At 36.0% G+C, this 18856-nt stretch overlaps 1 protein-coding gene across 1 annotated transcript; it reads right to left on the bottom strand.

The window, feature by feature from the left end:
• Window positions 1–1612: 1612 nt before the first annotated feature.
• Window positions 1613–17004, bottom strand: LOC133330098 (protein slit). The gene is given in 23 exon segments (XM_061538566.1): window positions 1613–3564; window positions 3664–3900; window positions 3964–4106; window positions 4306–4462; window positions 4522–5519; window positions 5607–6130; window positions 6192–6335; window positions 6394–6465; window positions 6528–6896; window positions 8083–8154; window positions 8275–8493; window positions 8581–8734; window positions 8890–9047; window positions 9700–9915; window positions 10693–10836; window positions 12384–12525; window positions 12607–12842; window positions 12920–13063; window positions 13382–13453; window positions 13795–13866; window positions 13932–14003; window positions 16684–16896; window positions 16967–17004. Coding segments are annotated over 23 exon segments (6426 nt in total). The 3' UTR covers window positions 1613–1734.
• Window positions 17005–18856: the final 1852 nt, after the last annotated feature.

Raw genomic sequence — 18856 nt, 5'->3', positions numbered from 1 at the left:
ATTCTGCATATAATGATTTTGTATTGTACAAGACGAAGAGGGCGGGCGGGGAAAACAAACAGTGATTTGAAAAATATTGTTTATTGAGGATAAGCTTCACTCATTGTTTAATTGGATCTGTATATATGCGTGTATGTGAATTGGTATTTCTATCGGATTGTTACATTATATCAAGGGCAAGTGTAATAGTTTGTTTGTTTTCCCATGCTTGAATTAAATTTCTTTGTCGTTTATTTAGACTAACTTATTTTACTAGATAAGTGTGGGTGTGTGGATGTGTATATATATAATTATTAATAATAGTTACTTAAATATAGTTTTTTGTAATAAATATGATTTTATGGAAATATTTATTTTGTTGGTTTTAATTCAATATTTTTACATGCGACTACCCAGCTTAGATGTTAGTTCGTTAATTGTTCCATTCAATTTATTTTTTTTAATTTAGTTCACCATTGAGCTTTGTTTGTTTCTTTGATTAATCTAAGTTCTTTTGCAACGATTTGTTGAAAAATTCGTTAATAATAGTAAAACTGTCTTACAATATAAATACATAATAATTTGTATACATTAAAAATACAAATAAATATTTTCACTTTTAATTCGGTATGGGGATTTGGCCATCCCGTTGCCGAATTCTCTGAGGGGATCGAGGGGGGTCTGGCAGTCTGGTGTTTGTCGGTCAATGTCGTTAAAACTTGTATTGGAGGTGCGTTTGTCTTCTTTCAGGTTTGTTTCGATTCAGTATTAAATTATTTCCGATTCTAGCGGTGGACTTGTTGGTGCTTGATATTACATGTCTCGAACGGTGCAAATGAAATGCATCACTTATGTATGTTATGGGTACATACGTACAATGTATGTGACGGAAATTGTGGAAATTTTAGGGCTACATAAAATGCAGATATGTCCGACGGTTGTCTGCTTGGTTTGGTATGTAAGGTATGTACTATGTGTGCAGTGGTCACTGTTATCATAAATACTGGGCAAGGTTTCAAAGAGAACAAGTGAAAATTATGCTTGGAATTGACTCTTGGAATGAATGTTAAAGATGAATTGCATTAGATTTCGTTGTCATAAATGGCTGCTGCTACGTATGTATTGAGGTGAGCTCCAGTGTGTGTGTGTGTATAAGTGCTTTCGTTTTGTTCTGCCTGGGTAGCTGGCACATTATTATTGATTTGTCATAGATGAGCGACGTGTATGCATGTACGTTTGTATTTAGTATTTGATAAATATGTTGTTGAATATATATGTTTTGTTAATATAATAGGTGTATGAGTGAATTGGGGATTAAGATGTATTATGTTAGTCACAAATGATTACTATGCAAATTATATCTAAATTATAACTTTTCGATGTTAAACATGAAGTATGTATGTATGTAAGTGAATGTGTACCGGGAAGCAATACACACCAAAAAAAAAATAGTTTATATGTTAAATGTTTGCTTTTTTGTTTGTATATCTAAATGCATATATGATATAACCATTCACCTATGTGTTAATACATATTGTTATACATTACGGGTTATATTGAAATAGATATATGTGTGTTTATGTTTGTATGTATGCATTAGGCTATGCGTGATTGGTTCAGTGTTCCTAAGTCGAGTCGTCTAAAGAAGGCGTAAAGAAGGGATTAGAATAAGGATAACAACGACAGTGGCAACAAGAACAAGTGCGATGGGGTATTCAATTGCAAGACGAAGAACAATCGAATACCCTTGTTGTACTACCAGTGCATTAGGCGCAACTGGTCAAGAATTCGTTGCTTGAAGAACGTGCCAAGCATCCCGAAAACCGTCGAAATGGCTGCAATACCCATCATGGCCTGCATGATGCAATGTATGCCCGATAGATCCTCATCGTTTTGCTTTTGTCGGTGTCGTTGGCGATGATGACGACGTTCTTCATATTCACGCAACCTTTGCAGGCGTTCGAGTTCTTCATCGAAGTGAGGTATAATTGCAAGATTAACCACCTCAGTTTTGGATAAGATTTCCTCGTTGGCAATTTGAGATGCCTGATTGTTTTCGTCCAAGTTATTACCATTCATTAGGTTGCTGTTGAGTTGTGATTTGGCCTCCTGTTCTCTGTGACGTGTTCGTTCATCTAGCATTGTGTTGTCCCGACTGAAATCAAAATCAAAGTTTCTCGAACGCGACGACGTTGGATAATCGGCAAGATTGACTTTAGTGAGGAAGTGCAAGGTAGTAGAATCGGAATTGTCAACATTAAGACCATGAATGGGTCGCGTGGATTGTTCTGTCGTAGTGGAGATGTCCTTGACACGGAACTGTTTAAACTGATTCTTTTTAATGCCAAGTACCTCGGACAATGGCCGGTTAATCATTGGCAGTACGGAATCTGTTGGTCGAATTATGAATGATCCTGTTGTGGGTGCCATTTCCGGGGCGGGAAGAATAGCAGCTTGTTCCTCTTTAACAGTGGTTTTGGATACTTGCGAATTTTGGTCATTGTTTGAGCCAAATCTAGACTCCTCATCTTCATCCGTGTCTGAAGACTGTTCCGAATCATCGTATTCGCCACTGCTGCTATCTGCCCCACTGTGTGTTTTCTTTTCCGAGTTCTGTTCTGAGTTCTTATTAAATTTGTGTGTTGTAAGGTTTCGTATTGGTTCGTATTTAGTATTTTCGGAGTCTCCGCGGTAAAGCAGGGCAACCTTGCCATCGGGTGTTAAGACCGGTGTAATTTTCGGATGAGAGGACGCCAGACGATGACTGCTCTCCGGATCTGGCGACAGGGCGTCAAAATCTGTGAATGATGTGGACTTCTTTTCGTTATTGTCCACTTCTTTTTCTTCGCCATTTGTTGGTGTCTGTTGGTATACGATGCCAACTTTTCCCAAAGGTGTGGAAATTATTTTGATTGCATCGTTGGTATTTTTGCGGAAGTAACGGCTGTTAGACTTTCGCTTAGAATTGAAGAACCCGTCGCCCTCTTCGTCGTCATCGTCATCGCTGTCGTCATCATTATCTTCATCATCGTTAGCAAAATTGCCGCTGCTTTCTCGCAAATCAGCCTCCGTTCCGTCCCCACTTTTGTGACTTCCGTTCAGCTTTTGTTGTTTCCGCCTGTACTTATTCATGTAATCGAATCTAAATCTGTCATTTTGGTTATCTTTGTATGTGTTCTTGGACAATCTGCCAAAGTTGCCACTGCCTTCTTCGTTTACAAAACCTTGTTCTTGGTCTATGTTTGGACGAAAACGTGCTTCCTTAGGCCGTTCTACGGCAATGGCGATACGTTCATCGTCCTCGTCATATCCCATATCTTCCTCCTCCTCTTCCCCTGCCCCTCCGACATTTATGGATGACTGAATCAGACCTTTAGCCTCAGGCAACAATTCGGGTCCTTCATCGTTGTCATCCTCGGTCACGTCTCTGTCGTCGTCATACAGTCCATCATCGTCTTCGTCGTCATCATAGAAGTCTGTACTTGGATTCAATTGCATTTCTCCTGTATAGTCGTCCGTCACGTCTTCAGTCTCATATTCATTCATATAGTCGTCGTCGTCTTCAGCCACCTCGTCTCCATGATCCTGGGAGCTTATGCTAGCATTATTGCTGTCATCCTCCGTTTGTTTAGATGTCTCCCCATTCCTTCGTTTAACATATTCATTAAATAGTTTCTCTGTAACCTTAAAGCTATCTTCTAAAGTATAATTGCTATCTCTATAAGTATTACTACTATTATTATTATTATTACTACTATTATTATTATTACTAATTAAAATGGTGAAATTTTTATCTAAGCTGCTGTTGTTTATTTGGGTAGTCGCATTTTTCAGTCAGTAGCACTTCTTTGTGCACCCGCACTTTCTTACGATGTCTAGATTTTTAATATACTTCCTATTGTTGCTGCATACCATGCGCACCTGTGAAATTGAGAATATTAGCAGTTTGCTCTTTTCTGTTATGGTCATTGTCGTAGAGCTTACCTTGCGTCTTCGCACAATTTTCGCTGCACAGCACTGATTGCCGCAGCCTCCCACACATTTGGCATATTTCAGAGGCTGTCTAGATCTGCAATCATTTTCTGTGTAGTACTCTCTCACCTGTTCCTTGCGACAAGTCGACGTAACTGCAAATAATATTAATCATAAAATTATTTATAGTTCCATCATTTGATTGACACAGAGAAAGTGAAAAATGATTTCTAATGAGGATATCATGTTTTCAAATGCAACAACAACAAACTATGAGATATGTATGTGAGAGGAACCAATTGAAATGCAAAGTTGTGTTAGTAATGGGTTTTATAATGAATGAATGATTAATACCAGTGTTTGATGGGGGCTCTGTGGTGGTGCCCTCACCTTGATCGCAGTAACGTCCTTTTTGACCGTGTTTGCATTTGCATTGGTATCCGTCTCGTGAGCTCGAATTGGGCACGCAGCGACTTCCTCTTTTGCATTTGTTATTTTCACATGGATCAACCTGTTTAAAAAGATTCGATATATTGATCGGATATTCCTCAAAAAAGACGCTGAACTTACTTCTTTGCTAATGTGCGGTGTTTCGTCCATGAAATCTTGCTCATCATCTTCGTTATTTTCTCCTTCTAGTAAGGCGCAACCGGGGGTAATCTTTTGCTGACGTGCCGCATTCTCAAAATCTACTAGCTTGTGATTAATCCAGACTTCACGCATACATCCCTTAAAGCTGGTGAGGTTTCGAAGTTGCCAATTTTTATAGGCTTGTTGTGCGGGCTCTGGAGGCAGCCCACCCAAATACAACGGCGTTGTAAGTTTCAAATACTCATTGGAGCCTTCATTTATAATTGATCTTGCTAAGCCCCGATCCACTCTTAAGGTAAAATTTTTTTTGATCGATAACAACTCAACTGAATGATATTTGCTATCGGCGACCATTTCAAAACTGTACATTGTCGACACTGGATAATTACCCACGTCATAACTAACTCGTATTCTGCCATTGAAAAGTTCGACTGCCAAATGTGCGTCTTGTCCATCATACATAAGAATGCCATTCTGTTCCGAAGTACTGAAGACAATTGTCACGTTGGCGTCAGGTTTTGTTCGCAGCGGTTCCATTTCAACAAATGAGTTGTTGTGTACAAAACTAATGCTCGTCAAATATTCGCACCATTTTCCCGTATAACCTGGATGGCATTTACACAAGTAGTCGGAGCCGGAGGGATTTGGTTGGAAGCATACCCCATGTTTACATTCATGGTTCTGACAAGGTGATGTCTGGGGATACATCATTGACACCATGTTATGTCCTTCGCAATACTTCCCAGTGAAATCGTCGGGACACATGCAAACATAATCGTTGATGCCATCGACACAAGTTCCCCCATTCTGACATATATGATTCTGACAATCATCTATGTTGTCTGTACAATTTATTCCATGGAATCCTGGCATGCATTCGCACGTGTAGTGAGTGAAGTGATCCTGGCATTTAGCTCCATTAGCACACGGGTTGAATTCTGGACTGCAAAATTCAATTTTCGTATCACAATATTCTCCTAAAAAAGTGTATAGAAAACAATACAGCAGATAGTTAGGTGTTGTCCATATATTTGTTAGAGTAAATTAAATAAATGCGAACATACCGGTAAAGCCAGGCTGACATTCGCATGTGTATGATTCAATACCATCAATACATGTGGCATTATTTTGACACTTAATTTCACCCAAGCAATCATCAATGTTGGTTTCGCAACGAGCACCCGTGTATCCTGGGGCACACTGGCAGCTGAAACGACCTTCTTCAAGCACAGTGCAGGTTGCGTTATTTCGACAGGGATTACCATAGCACGCATCAATCATAAATTCACAGTGCTTGCCATGGTAACCGGGCTGGCACAGACATTGGTAGTCTCGTTCTGGCAATGACACACATTTGCCCTTATTTTGACAGGGGTATGTGAAGCATGCATCACACTTCGCCAATATGCTGTTGCTCACTTTGCCCTTGCATACAAAACTATGCGCGGGAGTCGAAAGTATCAGTTTATCTTTCATATGTTCTGGCTCCGAACAACTCGCAATTCCAGGTTCAATATAATCCAATTTTACCCAATCCGCAAACCATTTCAGTGAGCAATCGCAATACAGGGGGTTGCTACCTAGAGCACTGTATGCAAAATAGAGATCAGATCGAATTTCAGCGTCAGTAAATAACAATTTCAACTTACATGTGTGTTAGTGACTTCAAGTCTTCAAATGAGCCTTCGGGCATCATCGATATTTGATTGCCGTGCAAAGAAAGGACCCTCAAATTGTTTAATCCTGCCAGTGCATGTCGTTGCAGGCATTGCAAATTATTAAATGATATTATTCTGAAAAGTAAAATAGGTTTTTGAAAGTTTCCACCACAGTGTCCGGTTTACTACTTACAGTGTGGAAAGCTTCGTCAAATTCGCAAACGTGTAGTCCGACAACATGGTTATTTTGTTATTACTCAAGTCCCTGCAAATCAGACGGAAGAATTAGTTATTACACATTTCCATACTAATGCAATTACTACTTACAGTCGTGAGAGTGACTTCAAATGACGGATCCGATCGCTGTGTATAATGGAAATTTCATTGGACTCCAGGTACAGCTCAGTTGTTTCGCTCGGAATTCCACGGGGAATTTCCGTTAAATTGTTTCGTGAACATCGTACAACAGTTCCGGTGCACGTGCACATTGGTGGACAGTAGTCATCTCCCAAGCATCCCTCATTATTGTCTGACGTACATTTAAACTCATGGTGGGGTAATTCTTGTATTTGCACATCGCGCACCTTTGACGGTGTGGCACAACGGGCAGCACCGCCATTCAATTCCCGTTTACGTAGCCAATCAGAGAACCATGCCAAATGGCAGTTACAATTAAATGGATTGGAGGCCAAATTCCTGTAAAGGTAGTAATTTCACATTTGAATTACTTGAATTAAGGATGTTACATAACTATCTTTGTATATACATATGTTATACATATCAAGTCCAATCAATCCAAACAAACATAGAAGCATTACGTCTTTGATCAGATAAATATACTTAGGGATGTCTGAAATGTACAACTACTCTTTACGGTGTGTTATGACTTTGAAAACTTTTGAAAACTCTGAGTTAAGGACATCGTTGACACGAAATCGATGATGTACTTTTCTATATATATATATATACAATTACGTCGTCCCTGATGGCAAACGTATGTTTGCAATATTAAGAAAGCGCTCTTGATGTCTTGCCTTTATTGAACTTAATTTCAATTAATTAAATCATCGAACAATGAGCTAGCTGCCTCTCTCATGGCATACACATACTATTGTACCTTGTATTGGTACGAGACAGCGACAAACACCCCTGAATGTTACTTGTACATACATACTACGTATTTATGAGAAAGAACATTGTAACCACTCAAGAATGAGTCGTTGGGAGAAATGATGGTGATGAGGTTTCTGTTGCATGCTACTACAACCATGTAACAGAGTTCTTCTATACGATGCTGATGAAAGCGTTCATGGGGTGAAGTCGTTTGTAACAAAGAAAAGACAAATAATGTATTAGACAGACTGACAGACAAAAAAAAGTTCAGGAGTGCACGCCGAAATGGATTCATTGATGAACGTATGTTGCTAATAATATGTGTGCTGGTGAGTTTGGGGAAGCTGGACGCAATTTCCATGCCATGGGGTGTCTTTCACATAAGGCGATGCTGTTTGGTCCATCAGAATTTACTTTAAAATCACATACAGCAATCGAAACCCATTAACCTCAATTTAATTTGATCAGAACACACGTATAAGTAGTTGCAATTAAGTTAAACATTCCACTCGCACACATCCATACATAACATTAAAAAACATACTTCTTAAATACAATTAAGAGATTCTTCTTCTCGCTGTCTTGTGGAATTGAATGTGATGATAAACACGTAAAAGTACAAACTGACACAAATACGTTATTATGTGTGTTCACTGTATATTAAGACATACATACATATGTACATAGGAAGCAGATATGCACACATGTCTAATATATGTACATGTATGAGCGTCTACACATATGCCATTGAAGTGGTTGTTATACTTACAGGGACGATAGTGATGTTAGAAACTCAAAGGATCCTGGCATTACACAAGAAATTTGATTGTCGTATAGATTCCTGTTGCGAAGCAAAGTACAAAGCAGGCCAAGCGCAAGGTGGGAAACGAAAAGGAAATACAATAATTGATACATTAGTAGTCACGTAATTGGATTAATTGTGTTCAACGCCGCCACTTACAATGTTTTTAACTGATGGAGACCCAAAAACATTTTATTGGAGACTTCTTTGATTTTATTCTCGGCTAATTGCAGATCCTGTATGTGGGAGGCACCCTCAAATGCGTTAGCATCTATGCTGCTGATTTTGTTTCGTCTGAGGTCCAATTTAACCAAATGCGGCAAACGACCAAATAAGCCATCCGACGTTATTCGTCCCAACTCGTTGTCATTCAACAATCTAAAATACACCGATTAAAGACATTATTAGCACCCATATGCATGCCGGAATTTATAAATATAGAAATTATTATTATGTTATTCATACAATTCAGTAGTGTGCAATGGTATGTCACGCGGAATTTCCTTCAAACCGCGTCCAGAGCAATCCACAATTGGTCCGTCACACTGACACTGCGCTGGACAGTCAGTGTCCAGTCGACATTCTCCCGAGAGTTTCATCCGCATTTCATCCCAAGAGCCTAAGCAAAATAGAAAGAGAAGAAAGAAACAAACAAACAACCACAATACGTATTACATTTGACTCAAGTAAGTAATGATGTAAATATACATGTATGGGTATGAGTGGATTGGGTTCAAAAAAAAATAAAAAAATAAAAAAAGGAAAACAACTCACACTTGAATTTCTCCTCCCTCAATGTTTCAATACGTCGACGATGCATGCGCTTGGGCGATTCACACCGAGCACCACTTGTTTCAATGGGGTTTTTGTGCAAGTAGTCGGCCAACCATCTCAGATTACAATCGCAAATAAAAGGATTCTTTGCCAGATGCCTGTGGGTGAACGATAAGATGATGTTCTTTAAGTAGATTGCTAAGTGTTGTTGTGTAAGAGTTTTATTGTTTACATTCAACAATGAGCGATGAATGCATGTGTGTAAAAGAGCAATGCACAGGATAAATAATACATTAAAACCCTATAGTTCTATTTAGGAAATTATACGAGCCCATGACAACACGGTCGTATTCCGCCACAAATTCTCTACGTGTTTTTTTTTTTCAAATCCCAAATAAAGAATAATATGTTATCCACCGAATGACTTCTAATAAATTATTTTTTATATATTTAAAAATATTGAATTTTCTTTGTACATCATTAAACGCATAAAAAATCCATTTAATATCAAATTTTTTAATTGTTGCTCGCAGCTATGTTAATCATTGTCAATATTGTTCAGGAAATTGATACGACAGATCGGAAAAAAACATCAACAGGTTGCATTAGAATTATATAATAGCCCCATGGCCATTTTTCACCACCTTTCCCTTTGACATGTAACATCGTAACAAATAACGCACATTAACTAGATTGTTTTTAAATTACACATGGGAGGACTCTTGTATAAGTGACAAAAACAGAGGATTAACATATTTGCACGTACAGCGCTCGATAGATGGTTGCGCTTCTTCAAAACAAAATACTTACAGTGTCTGAATGCTCTTCATGGCATCAAAAGTGCCATTTGCCAGCGTTTGAATGTTGTTGTCGTACAGGGATAGTAAGCTCAGGCTGTGCAAGTCGCGAAAAGCATCCTTGCGAATGCACGAAATCTCATTGGCATTTAACAGGAGCAACTGAAGTGATGAAAGTCCTTTAAAAACGCCCGAGGGCAAATCCTTTATTTTATTGCCATATAGAACACTGAAAAGAAGAAAATATAAAACCATATCATTCAATTGTAAAAAAAGAAGCATCGTTTGTCATATGCAGATGAACAATACTCTGGCACTTGAAGTAATAGTGAGGCTCTGTTGCCACTCAAACAGGTTTCAACCATGCATGTGTTCACAAACATGCATACAAGGCACACAAGGGTTGATGTCTGATTGCTCATCATAAAATTGCAATATTGCTGGGTGGGAGCAGATATTGCCCATAAATGTTTTATTTTTGTGGTAGTGTTGGAAACTCTACACGTCATTGTACACACCATTCAGAAATAGACTGAAGGACTGTGTGACTCTATCGAATGTAATGGATGTAATGGAAATTCTCTCACAAAATAATTTCTCTAGAACGTAATTTATCTATTATGTAGTGATATTTCGGCCCCAAGTGCTAGGTTATTCGTTTAATAAGCTAGAGCTTGAGTTTTCCACAAGATCCATAATGCAAAAATAAAAATACTTAAACAATTCTATAACCTAGCTTTTGAGGGCGGGCATATTACAGTATAATTTTTGTGTGTTATATTTAAGGATTATCTCAAAAAGTTTAATATATGCATGTTTAACACAAAGTAATTAGTGTTTGTCAATTTTTTAAAGTGCGGTGTGTAGTTTACAAAGTTGAGAGGAAGGTTGGTATAATCCTATAGAACGATACAGTTCGATTCTTAGTAGACTAAAACTATTCCCAATCAAAGTGTATGCGACTGGGATAGTCGCAGAAAAAATCAATCATTTCTAAAATACTTACAGTGTGGTTAGTGCCTTAAGGCCACTTAGGGCATCGTGTGCAATTCTTGAAATGTTATTGTTAGACAAATCGATCCGCCTTAAACGCCGAAAATTAGCAAACGCTTTTGGTGGAAGTTCGGTAATGAAATTTTGTTCAAGCCGCCTGTAACAAATTAAAAATTAAACAAATTCAAAATCAAGCAAATAAATAAATATATGGGAAATTACAAAATTATATTAAAATTCCATTCCAAATCACATTGAAATACGGTTTAATAGTCGCGAAAAACAAATAGAAGCATGAAGATATCTGAACATAAAATATATACATTTTTTAATTAAAACAAAACGTTTATTTGAATTTTCGATTTTTTAGTATAGTTAAGGGAATACGAGTTTGCCTTAATCTTCTAAAATATACGATGCTTTCTTCTGCAAATTCTTTTAGATGATTGTTAAATATCGGTAGATTCATCGGATAAGAGTTTCGACGTTAAAAATGACTAAATATATTGCACTTACAATACATAAAAATGGTCAATATTGAAAAGCATGCAATTCGCGTATTCGTAAACCAGATCAATCTCTACCAATAATTATGTATTTTTCGAGATTTCATTAAGCGGCCAAAGTGTGCAGCTCGATGCACTTTACTATGCAAAAACGGCAAAAATGGCTAAAAATGACGCAACGTGCATACGATTTTTATGCGCATCGGGTTTCAGTAATCTCCATTGAAAATACAAAAAAGCACATCTATTTTAAAAGAATTGGTTAAGAACCGCGGATGTGCCACCACAATCAATTTTGGATAAAATATGCATATTATTCGCGTATCGATGTATTTTTGACCTATTTTTACACAGATTCGCAATATGATAATACAATCAGGAATTTAGGTAAAATCAATTCGAAGAAAAACGCGATTATATACGCGAATTAGTCAAAATAAGTTTTTGCAGTTTTTCCTACTTTCAAGGTACCTATATCCGCCGTTTTATTCGGCGGAATTGAACATGGCGGGGCTCATTAGATCCGGCACGTAAAAAAACTAAAATCACGCGGGGTTCCACGCCATTTGAGTGGACTTCTTCAATTTAGAATCAAAAAATAGGGTTTTTATAAAAATTTTCGCACCAATTTTCGTCTTTGGAATGCAATTGCAAAGAACCTACTGTGAGCACATTCATGAGATATGCACCAAACGAAGCAGAATCACGAGTTCTACAATCTTAAAATCAGTTTAGTCCATTATCTGGATGCGCGTCCTGATTATAAGAAAAATTCAAAAAACACCGAAAATCCGGCTTCAAAATGTCAGCATCCGTTTTGGGTGGATGCAGTGATTATATCGAAAAATCATACATTAGAACCATGTTGTCCATGGGGTATTCTGCAACTTATTCACCGATCACATGTGCGTGCGTTGTGTAGTTTAGCCACAAATCAGGAAGGAACTCAAAAAAACTCGTTGGCTTCAACACATTTTCACCCATTTTTTTACATTACCACCATCACAGCTTCCACCAAACTAATTTTTTATTACCAATATTTTAAGATTTTGACAAGAACACTTCATTTTATAAAAATGTATTTAAAATATATGCAATATGTTTATGTTTCGCGAGTTATAAGCTTGCAAACCTCAGTTTCAAGGAATTTAAAAGATTTTTGTAATTTCCCATATACGTTTATTGAAAGATAACTTACAATTCCGTTGTATCATCTGGAAGAGTGGCCGGAACAGCAGTCAAACTTTTTTCGCGACAGTCGACAATACCATCGGCACATCGGCAAGGATGGGGACAACTGTTCTCAAGGCCACATTCGAGCGGTGCGTGTTCAGTTAGTCCTACAAATTGGCAAGTAATTATTGTTGTTTTATAGATTTTTCGGTTACGCTTTTATGGTATCGTGATGTGTATTAGTTTACCTGAACATTTGAACTCTTGGTCATGTAAGTCTGCTACGTTTTGTCCTTTTAGTTGTGAAGGCGATTGGCATCGTGTATATGGTGCTAATCGTGGTGCATTGCGTAGAAATCGTGATAACCACGACAAATGACAATCACAAGAAAATGGATTATCAGAAAGTCGCAGAGCTCGCAAGCGACTCAATCCATTGAATATATTATGTGGCAAGGATGTTAAATTGTTATTGTTGAGTGTGCTATATGCAAGAAATAAAAACATGATTCAGTAAAGTTTATCTTCACAAATCATGTGCTGAAATGTCGTTGTACTTACAGTATTTCCAAATCGACCAAACCCTTAAACGCATGTTCATCCAAGCATGTGATTTGATTATTGTCCAACTGAAGGCTGCGTAATGATTGTGCTCCTTTAAAAACCCTACGGCCCACAGTAGTAATCGCATTATTGGATACATCCCTGTACAAAAAAAAAATACAAACATTTGTATTAGTTCTATGAGAACGAGCACATAGTCTCCCAATGCAGCACATTTGGAGAGTAATTAAAAAATTAAAAAAAAAAAAACATTCAACAAGCACTCGAACAAAACGAACAAAATTTGGATCCGAGAATTTGCAATGTACCGAACAATACGGTTAGCATGCACAATGTCTTCGAGAACCGTGAGAAACTCGAGACAGAAGAGCCTTCCGTTAATTGTTAGAACCCATGCAAATTCCCGACATTCATAGTGGCAGTTATGAAGAGTGCCCATAGCATTAATAAACTACTTACAATCGCAAAAGACTCGCTGAACTTGTGACAAAGTTATCAGGTATTGCCTTTAGTCGATTGTTATTAAGGCGTCTGCGTAAAGATGTGAAGATTTGCGTGCAGATAATCGAAAGTAAACAAAATGTATATAAAAATAAAGGAAACGTAAAAAACAATTAAATTATTGGCATTCTAATCGAAAATCAATAATTAATAAACAACTCTACCACTACTGACATTTTATGTAATGAAATACTAAAATATTGAATGATTAATCAAAGATCAAATAAATTCCATTCGTGTTTCGCCAACAAGGTAAATTTTAAAAATATATTATATATAATAAAAATATATATTTGTAGGAAAGTCTTAAAACATGTTCCTCTAATACTCGAACTACTTAAACATGCTTGTGATCAAGGACGTGGACTTACAATCTCTCCAAGGAAATTAAATCCTGTAAAGAACCTTTCTCGATGGTATGAATTTGGTTGTCGGTTAGTTGCCTGGAAGAATCAGTTCACAGATTTAGGATTTTTATAAAAATGTTATGGTATATCATAATACTTACAGTATTCGGAGTTTGGTTAATCTTTGAAAATCAGACTCGAAAATCACAGTTATATTATTTCCTTGTAGGTCTCTGAAATACAAATAATGCCATTAAAGTATGCGTATAAATGTGATAATTTAAATATAAAAAATAAGAAAAACCTATTTAGAAATCCAAGTACTGAATGCGGTAGCATTTGCAATTCCCTAGCACATGGTATGTACAAGTGTGCTAGGGTATTGTAGAGCTCACAATAAATAAATTGACTTGGGAACAAAGATGGAAGATCAAGTTAAACCAAAAGACCATTGGAATAGGCGAAACGCCTTCGATCTATAAATGCGGCAGAATTGCAAAAGAGGACGTGCGGTGAGACTTACAAAGGATGAAATACAACACACTTCATATGGGTTGTTTGGATGATCTCTCCTACAGAACCTCCAATCGCCGATGAGGTGTGCAAAACTAGCGAAATTAACCCAGCAAAACATACGTTTTTGTCTGTTCTATGGTAAGTGACAAAATATCGCATTTGTTTTTTTATATTTTTTTTTCACAATGGTAAAAATTTATAAAATGGACTTGTATCCATTTTATAAAGATGTAATCCCGAAAAATATTGGAAAAATTTTCCATAATTTTCTTCATACACACAGACAAAAATTTATTTTGAAACAAAAAATTGTTTCGTAATGCAAAAACTCTCATCGGTTAAGTATTAATTCAAATTAAGATTTTTTTAATGCAAATTAAGACTGTCATCTGTCTGGGGCATAAATTTGTCTGCGTACTTGATATTTTGTAACAAATTTTACAATATATTACTAAATGTTGTCTTTTTACACAAATCTCCAGTTAAAGAGTGTGATTTGAGAGAGTTATTTTGAATTTTGTACTACTGAGTATTTGAAAATCTTACTGAACAAATTTACTCAGTAAAGTTTTGCATAAGCCATGACCTATAAATAAGGTCTACTGGGAGACGAATACTTGTCTTAGTCTTCGCTTGCTGTCAACTTTTTAATCGCGATATCAACCAGAAAAGGATAAAACACACAAAATAACTTTCCAAAAAAGAAAAAAAATTATTTATGTATTTATTTTTTCTTCAAACAATAAATTTTGAGAGTCTGAGAATACTTCAGCTGGCGTTACCGGTTAACCTTATTTATTAACAAATTTGAAATTTTGCACAAAATGTTGTCTTCTTCCTGTTAGTAATTTTATTGCCTGAAGTACAAGAATCCCTCTTACTCTCACAAAAGGGCTGAATAAATATTACTGGAAAAGTAAAAAAAAACATCTTAATTAAAAATCTATAATCCTTAATTTCACAGTATTTTTCTGGCTAAACTCGAAAATTTTTCCGCTAATGTATTAATGAGTTGTTATTGAAACAACGTTCAGTACATATCGCTCATTTGCTGCAAGACCGGCTTAATCAAAAATAGTGAGTTAAAGTTGCAGAATTATTTGCTGCATGCAAATTTATTATGTCTTAAATAAGTTCCTCTGTTCCTTATAATATGGTATATGGTTTTCATAGAATATATAGTATAAGGTATTCGTTCAGAAAATTGAATTGTGAATTTGGTGTAATTTTAGCCACTTTTCGTTTTTATACTACACATAAATTGCAAAACTACTTCTAGGGTAAGTGTTCCAAATTTCAATTGCATTAGGCATCTGTTGTATATAAACTCCAATAATTGAACAATCAGTTAATGTGAAAAATACCTGAAATAACCTACAACAATATTATATCCATTTTGTGTGTAAAATTTCATCAAGCTGATTTATTTAGCAAAAATTTAACATGTGTCAACGTACACAAGAACATGCTACAATTTAAAGTTATTAGAAAATATTTGTAATTTTGATATTTACAATGCCGCTTTTAGGAAAAAAGTCAAAGTTTCCAGCATTTTTCGAAATTAAAAAAAAATAAATAAAACAACAAACAGTTTTCCACAATATCACAAATGGTTTAAATCTCAAACCTCTTTAACCTATAAAGTGTGTGTATTAAACCTTTCTGTGTATTTGATAATTCGTTCCTAAAATCGGCAACAACATTTATAATTGTTATATTTTAATAAAATAAATCAATTTATTAAAATTTTTTGACATCATACATACATATATATGGAAAAGAATTTTAATAACAATTTATTAAAGAAAATAATAAACAAATGGATCAAAAATATATAATTTCTCATTCAATTAAAATACGACATGTCTATAATAGGAACATGGCATGTCGACGATTGGAAATTGGTGCCGTGAAAATATTCATGACATCAGGAAGTAAACTAATTTTCGAAACAGATGAACGATGCAAGAAAATGGGAAAAATGCACTGGAAATGCCGAAAAATTCAAAAAACCCTAAATCGTTAAAATACCGACGACTGGTACGTATACGATATATTTTAAATTTTACTTCAAAAGTATACATTGGAAATGCAAATATATCTCGTAATTTGGAAAACGTACGCATTACTTCTATGAAAAATAAAGATAAACAAGTATGTATATATGCACAAATAATTGGACTGAAACACGAAACGTGTCATGATGTTGATCAGTTAAAAATAATTCGCATTATAATCGCGACATCGCAACATCATGGTTGTAAAATGTTCAAAACCCCTAAAGTGATGTTATTATTTGATTTTCTCCTGTTTTTTATTCTACTGTAAATTGTGTTAAGAAATCGAAAATTGAAATTAGATGCAAATTAAAAATTAAAAGTTATTCAAAATACTTACAATCTCTCTACGTCGGCAGATATTTTACGTGGAACCTGCGTCAAGCCACGATGTGAACAATCAACCGTTAATCCATTACATGAACACACTCGGGGGCATCGAGATTCGGTTATAGAACCCAGGCCTATGCCGGGTATATGTATACCAACAGAACCGCCGCCAAATGGCTCCGCGAACACACTCGACGAAATACAGTTTGTAAGTATCACATAGCTGGTTAATATTCGAAAAAGTAACCAGAAGGGGGAAATTACTATATTTCCTCTACGTGTGCCTCCTTTACATCGAATTGGGGCTTTGTAATTCCGCATATTTAATCATGAGCATGGGCCGGACACGTAGCGACCCACTAATATCCAATATATTTATTATTTTAAAAGCTGGTTTTCTATTTTTGAATAGAATAGAAATATCACACTTTCACTATAAATTCTCTGTTTCAGCTTAAAGCTGCTGTGTATATCCTAGGTAAATATACTTTATATATATATATATATTATAAATCGATCACACTATTATTTCAAAACTCGACATTCCTATGCACATTAATTAATACATTATTTGCTTTTTAGACAGTATTGGCTTTTATATTTATTGCTATGGCCATTTGTTAACACAATGTAAATGTAACGCGTCTGTAGATCGACGGCAAACAAATTTCGTTCGAACCAATGAATATTAACGCGACCGACGCATAAAAATGCTTTATGTACACTGACTTGAAAGTATCACAAACTCTTCATTTGCCCTTAAGTGACTACCTAAAACGCAGATGATATCGTATGGGAGAGCGTTAGTGAGCAAAGAGAGCAAGAGCGAGCAAAGGGCGGTTTTGGGCACAAGAAAGATACCACCAGAAGAATTTGAAAGACGGCAATCGATGATCGGCTCTTCAGTGTGTATTTTTAGTGTAGAAAACAGCAGGTAGTTATCAGAAATGCTCATTCGTTATTGTTATCGTTGATGATGTTGTTGTCTTCGTCGATGTTTTTCTTGTTGTTGTTACCAATTGTAGCATCTGAATACGAATACTATCCGGTACGGCTGACCATTTGTATGCCTTTAAGTATACGGCACTAAACATCTGGAATTGAAGAAGATGAGAAGAAACATAAATTATTATTATTATTGATTAGATATAAATGTGTATGTGTGTGTGTGTGTTTGCTTTCGGTATGTATGTACATATCAGTGAGGGTATTTGGGACAAAACATTTCTACGCTCAATTCAGTTGTTTATTGTTAATTATCGGAAGAAACGTGATAACGACAGATAAATATCCACCAAATATTCAAAATAAATTTGCAAATTGTCTATTATTTTTTGTATCTGGGCAGAAGGGCGACCCGAAGACAGACTGGCCATGAAACATGTTTTATGCTCAGACAACGATCGAGGATCGAGCTGACGACAAAAAGTCTATTCAGTGCGTCGTAATTACTATCAAGTGGTGTGTACACCACCACATGTCATTGTTGTTGATGTCTCATTTGTGATTCGAAGCAATTGACATCAAATCATTTCATCTCAATTTAACAATGACAGACAGTTGCAATTATTCTGAATGCGACTCAATGGGTGAACATTTAAATTGAATGTTCGTTCACCAATCTTCAGTTGTCCCGGTCAATGTTGTCTTTGCGGTTGACGAGATAATTTGTAAGAATTGTCTTCAACAACTATACATGCATACAAATGGAATTTTTCTCACGAAATGTCCATATAAATCTATGGAACTAGAGGTCACTAATCATTTTAGTAAAATTTGTTTTAAATAAAAAAGTCCCAATATCAAATTACATATATGTCCTGCAAAAGTCGAATTAGAGAAGTTCACTTGCAAGGATATTGTTTAATTTGCTCAAGCAATGTTCAACATACACATCCTTAATGATGTTTTCAAATGATGTAAAAGGAATTGTTCTATTATTCGTTTAAATATTACAATTAACATTAAAAAAACATTTGAAACATTCGATAGGCTACTTTTTTCTTATATTCCGGAATTGTGGTGTTGTTTGACTTATTGATATTTTCAACATATTACATTTAAATTATTTAAGATTTGTGTCGTGTAAAACGGGTGGTTAGTTGGGGTATGTCTTGACTTGCGGTTGGCGTTCATTTGTTTTTCTTCCTTTGCTCCGAATCTTGAATGGGGATGCAAGTGGT

The sequence above is a fragment of the Musca vetustissima genome, unplaced genomic scaffold, assembly GCF_032173495.1.
Source record: "Musca vetustissima isolate MV318-11 ecotype Yass unplaced genomic scaffold, APGP_CSIRO_Mvet_v1 utg4481, whole genome shotgun sequence".
Taxonomy (NCBI): Eukaryota; Metazoa; Arthropoda; class Insecta; order Diptera; family Muscidae; genus Musca; species Musca vetustissima.
This window is presented reverse-complemented; position numbering and strand designations above follow the sequence as displayed.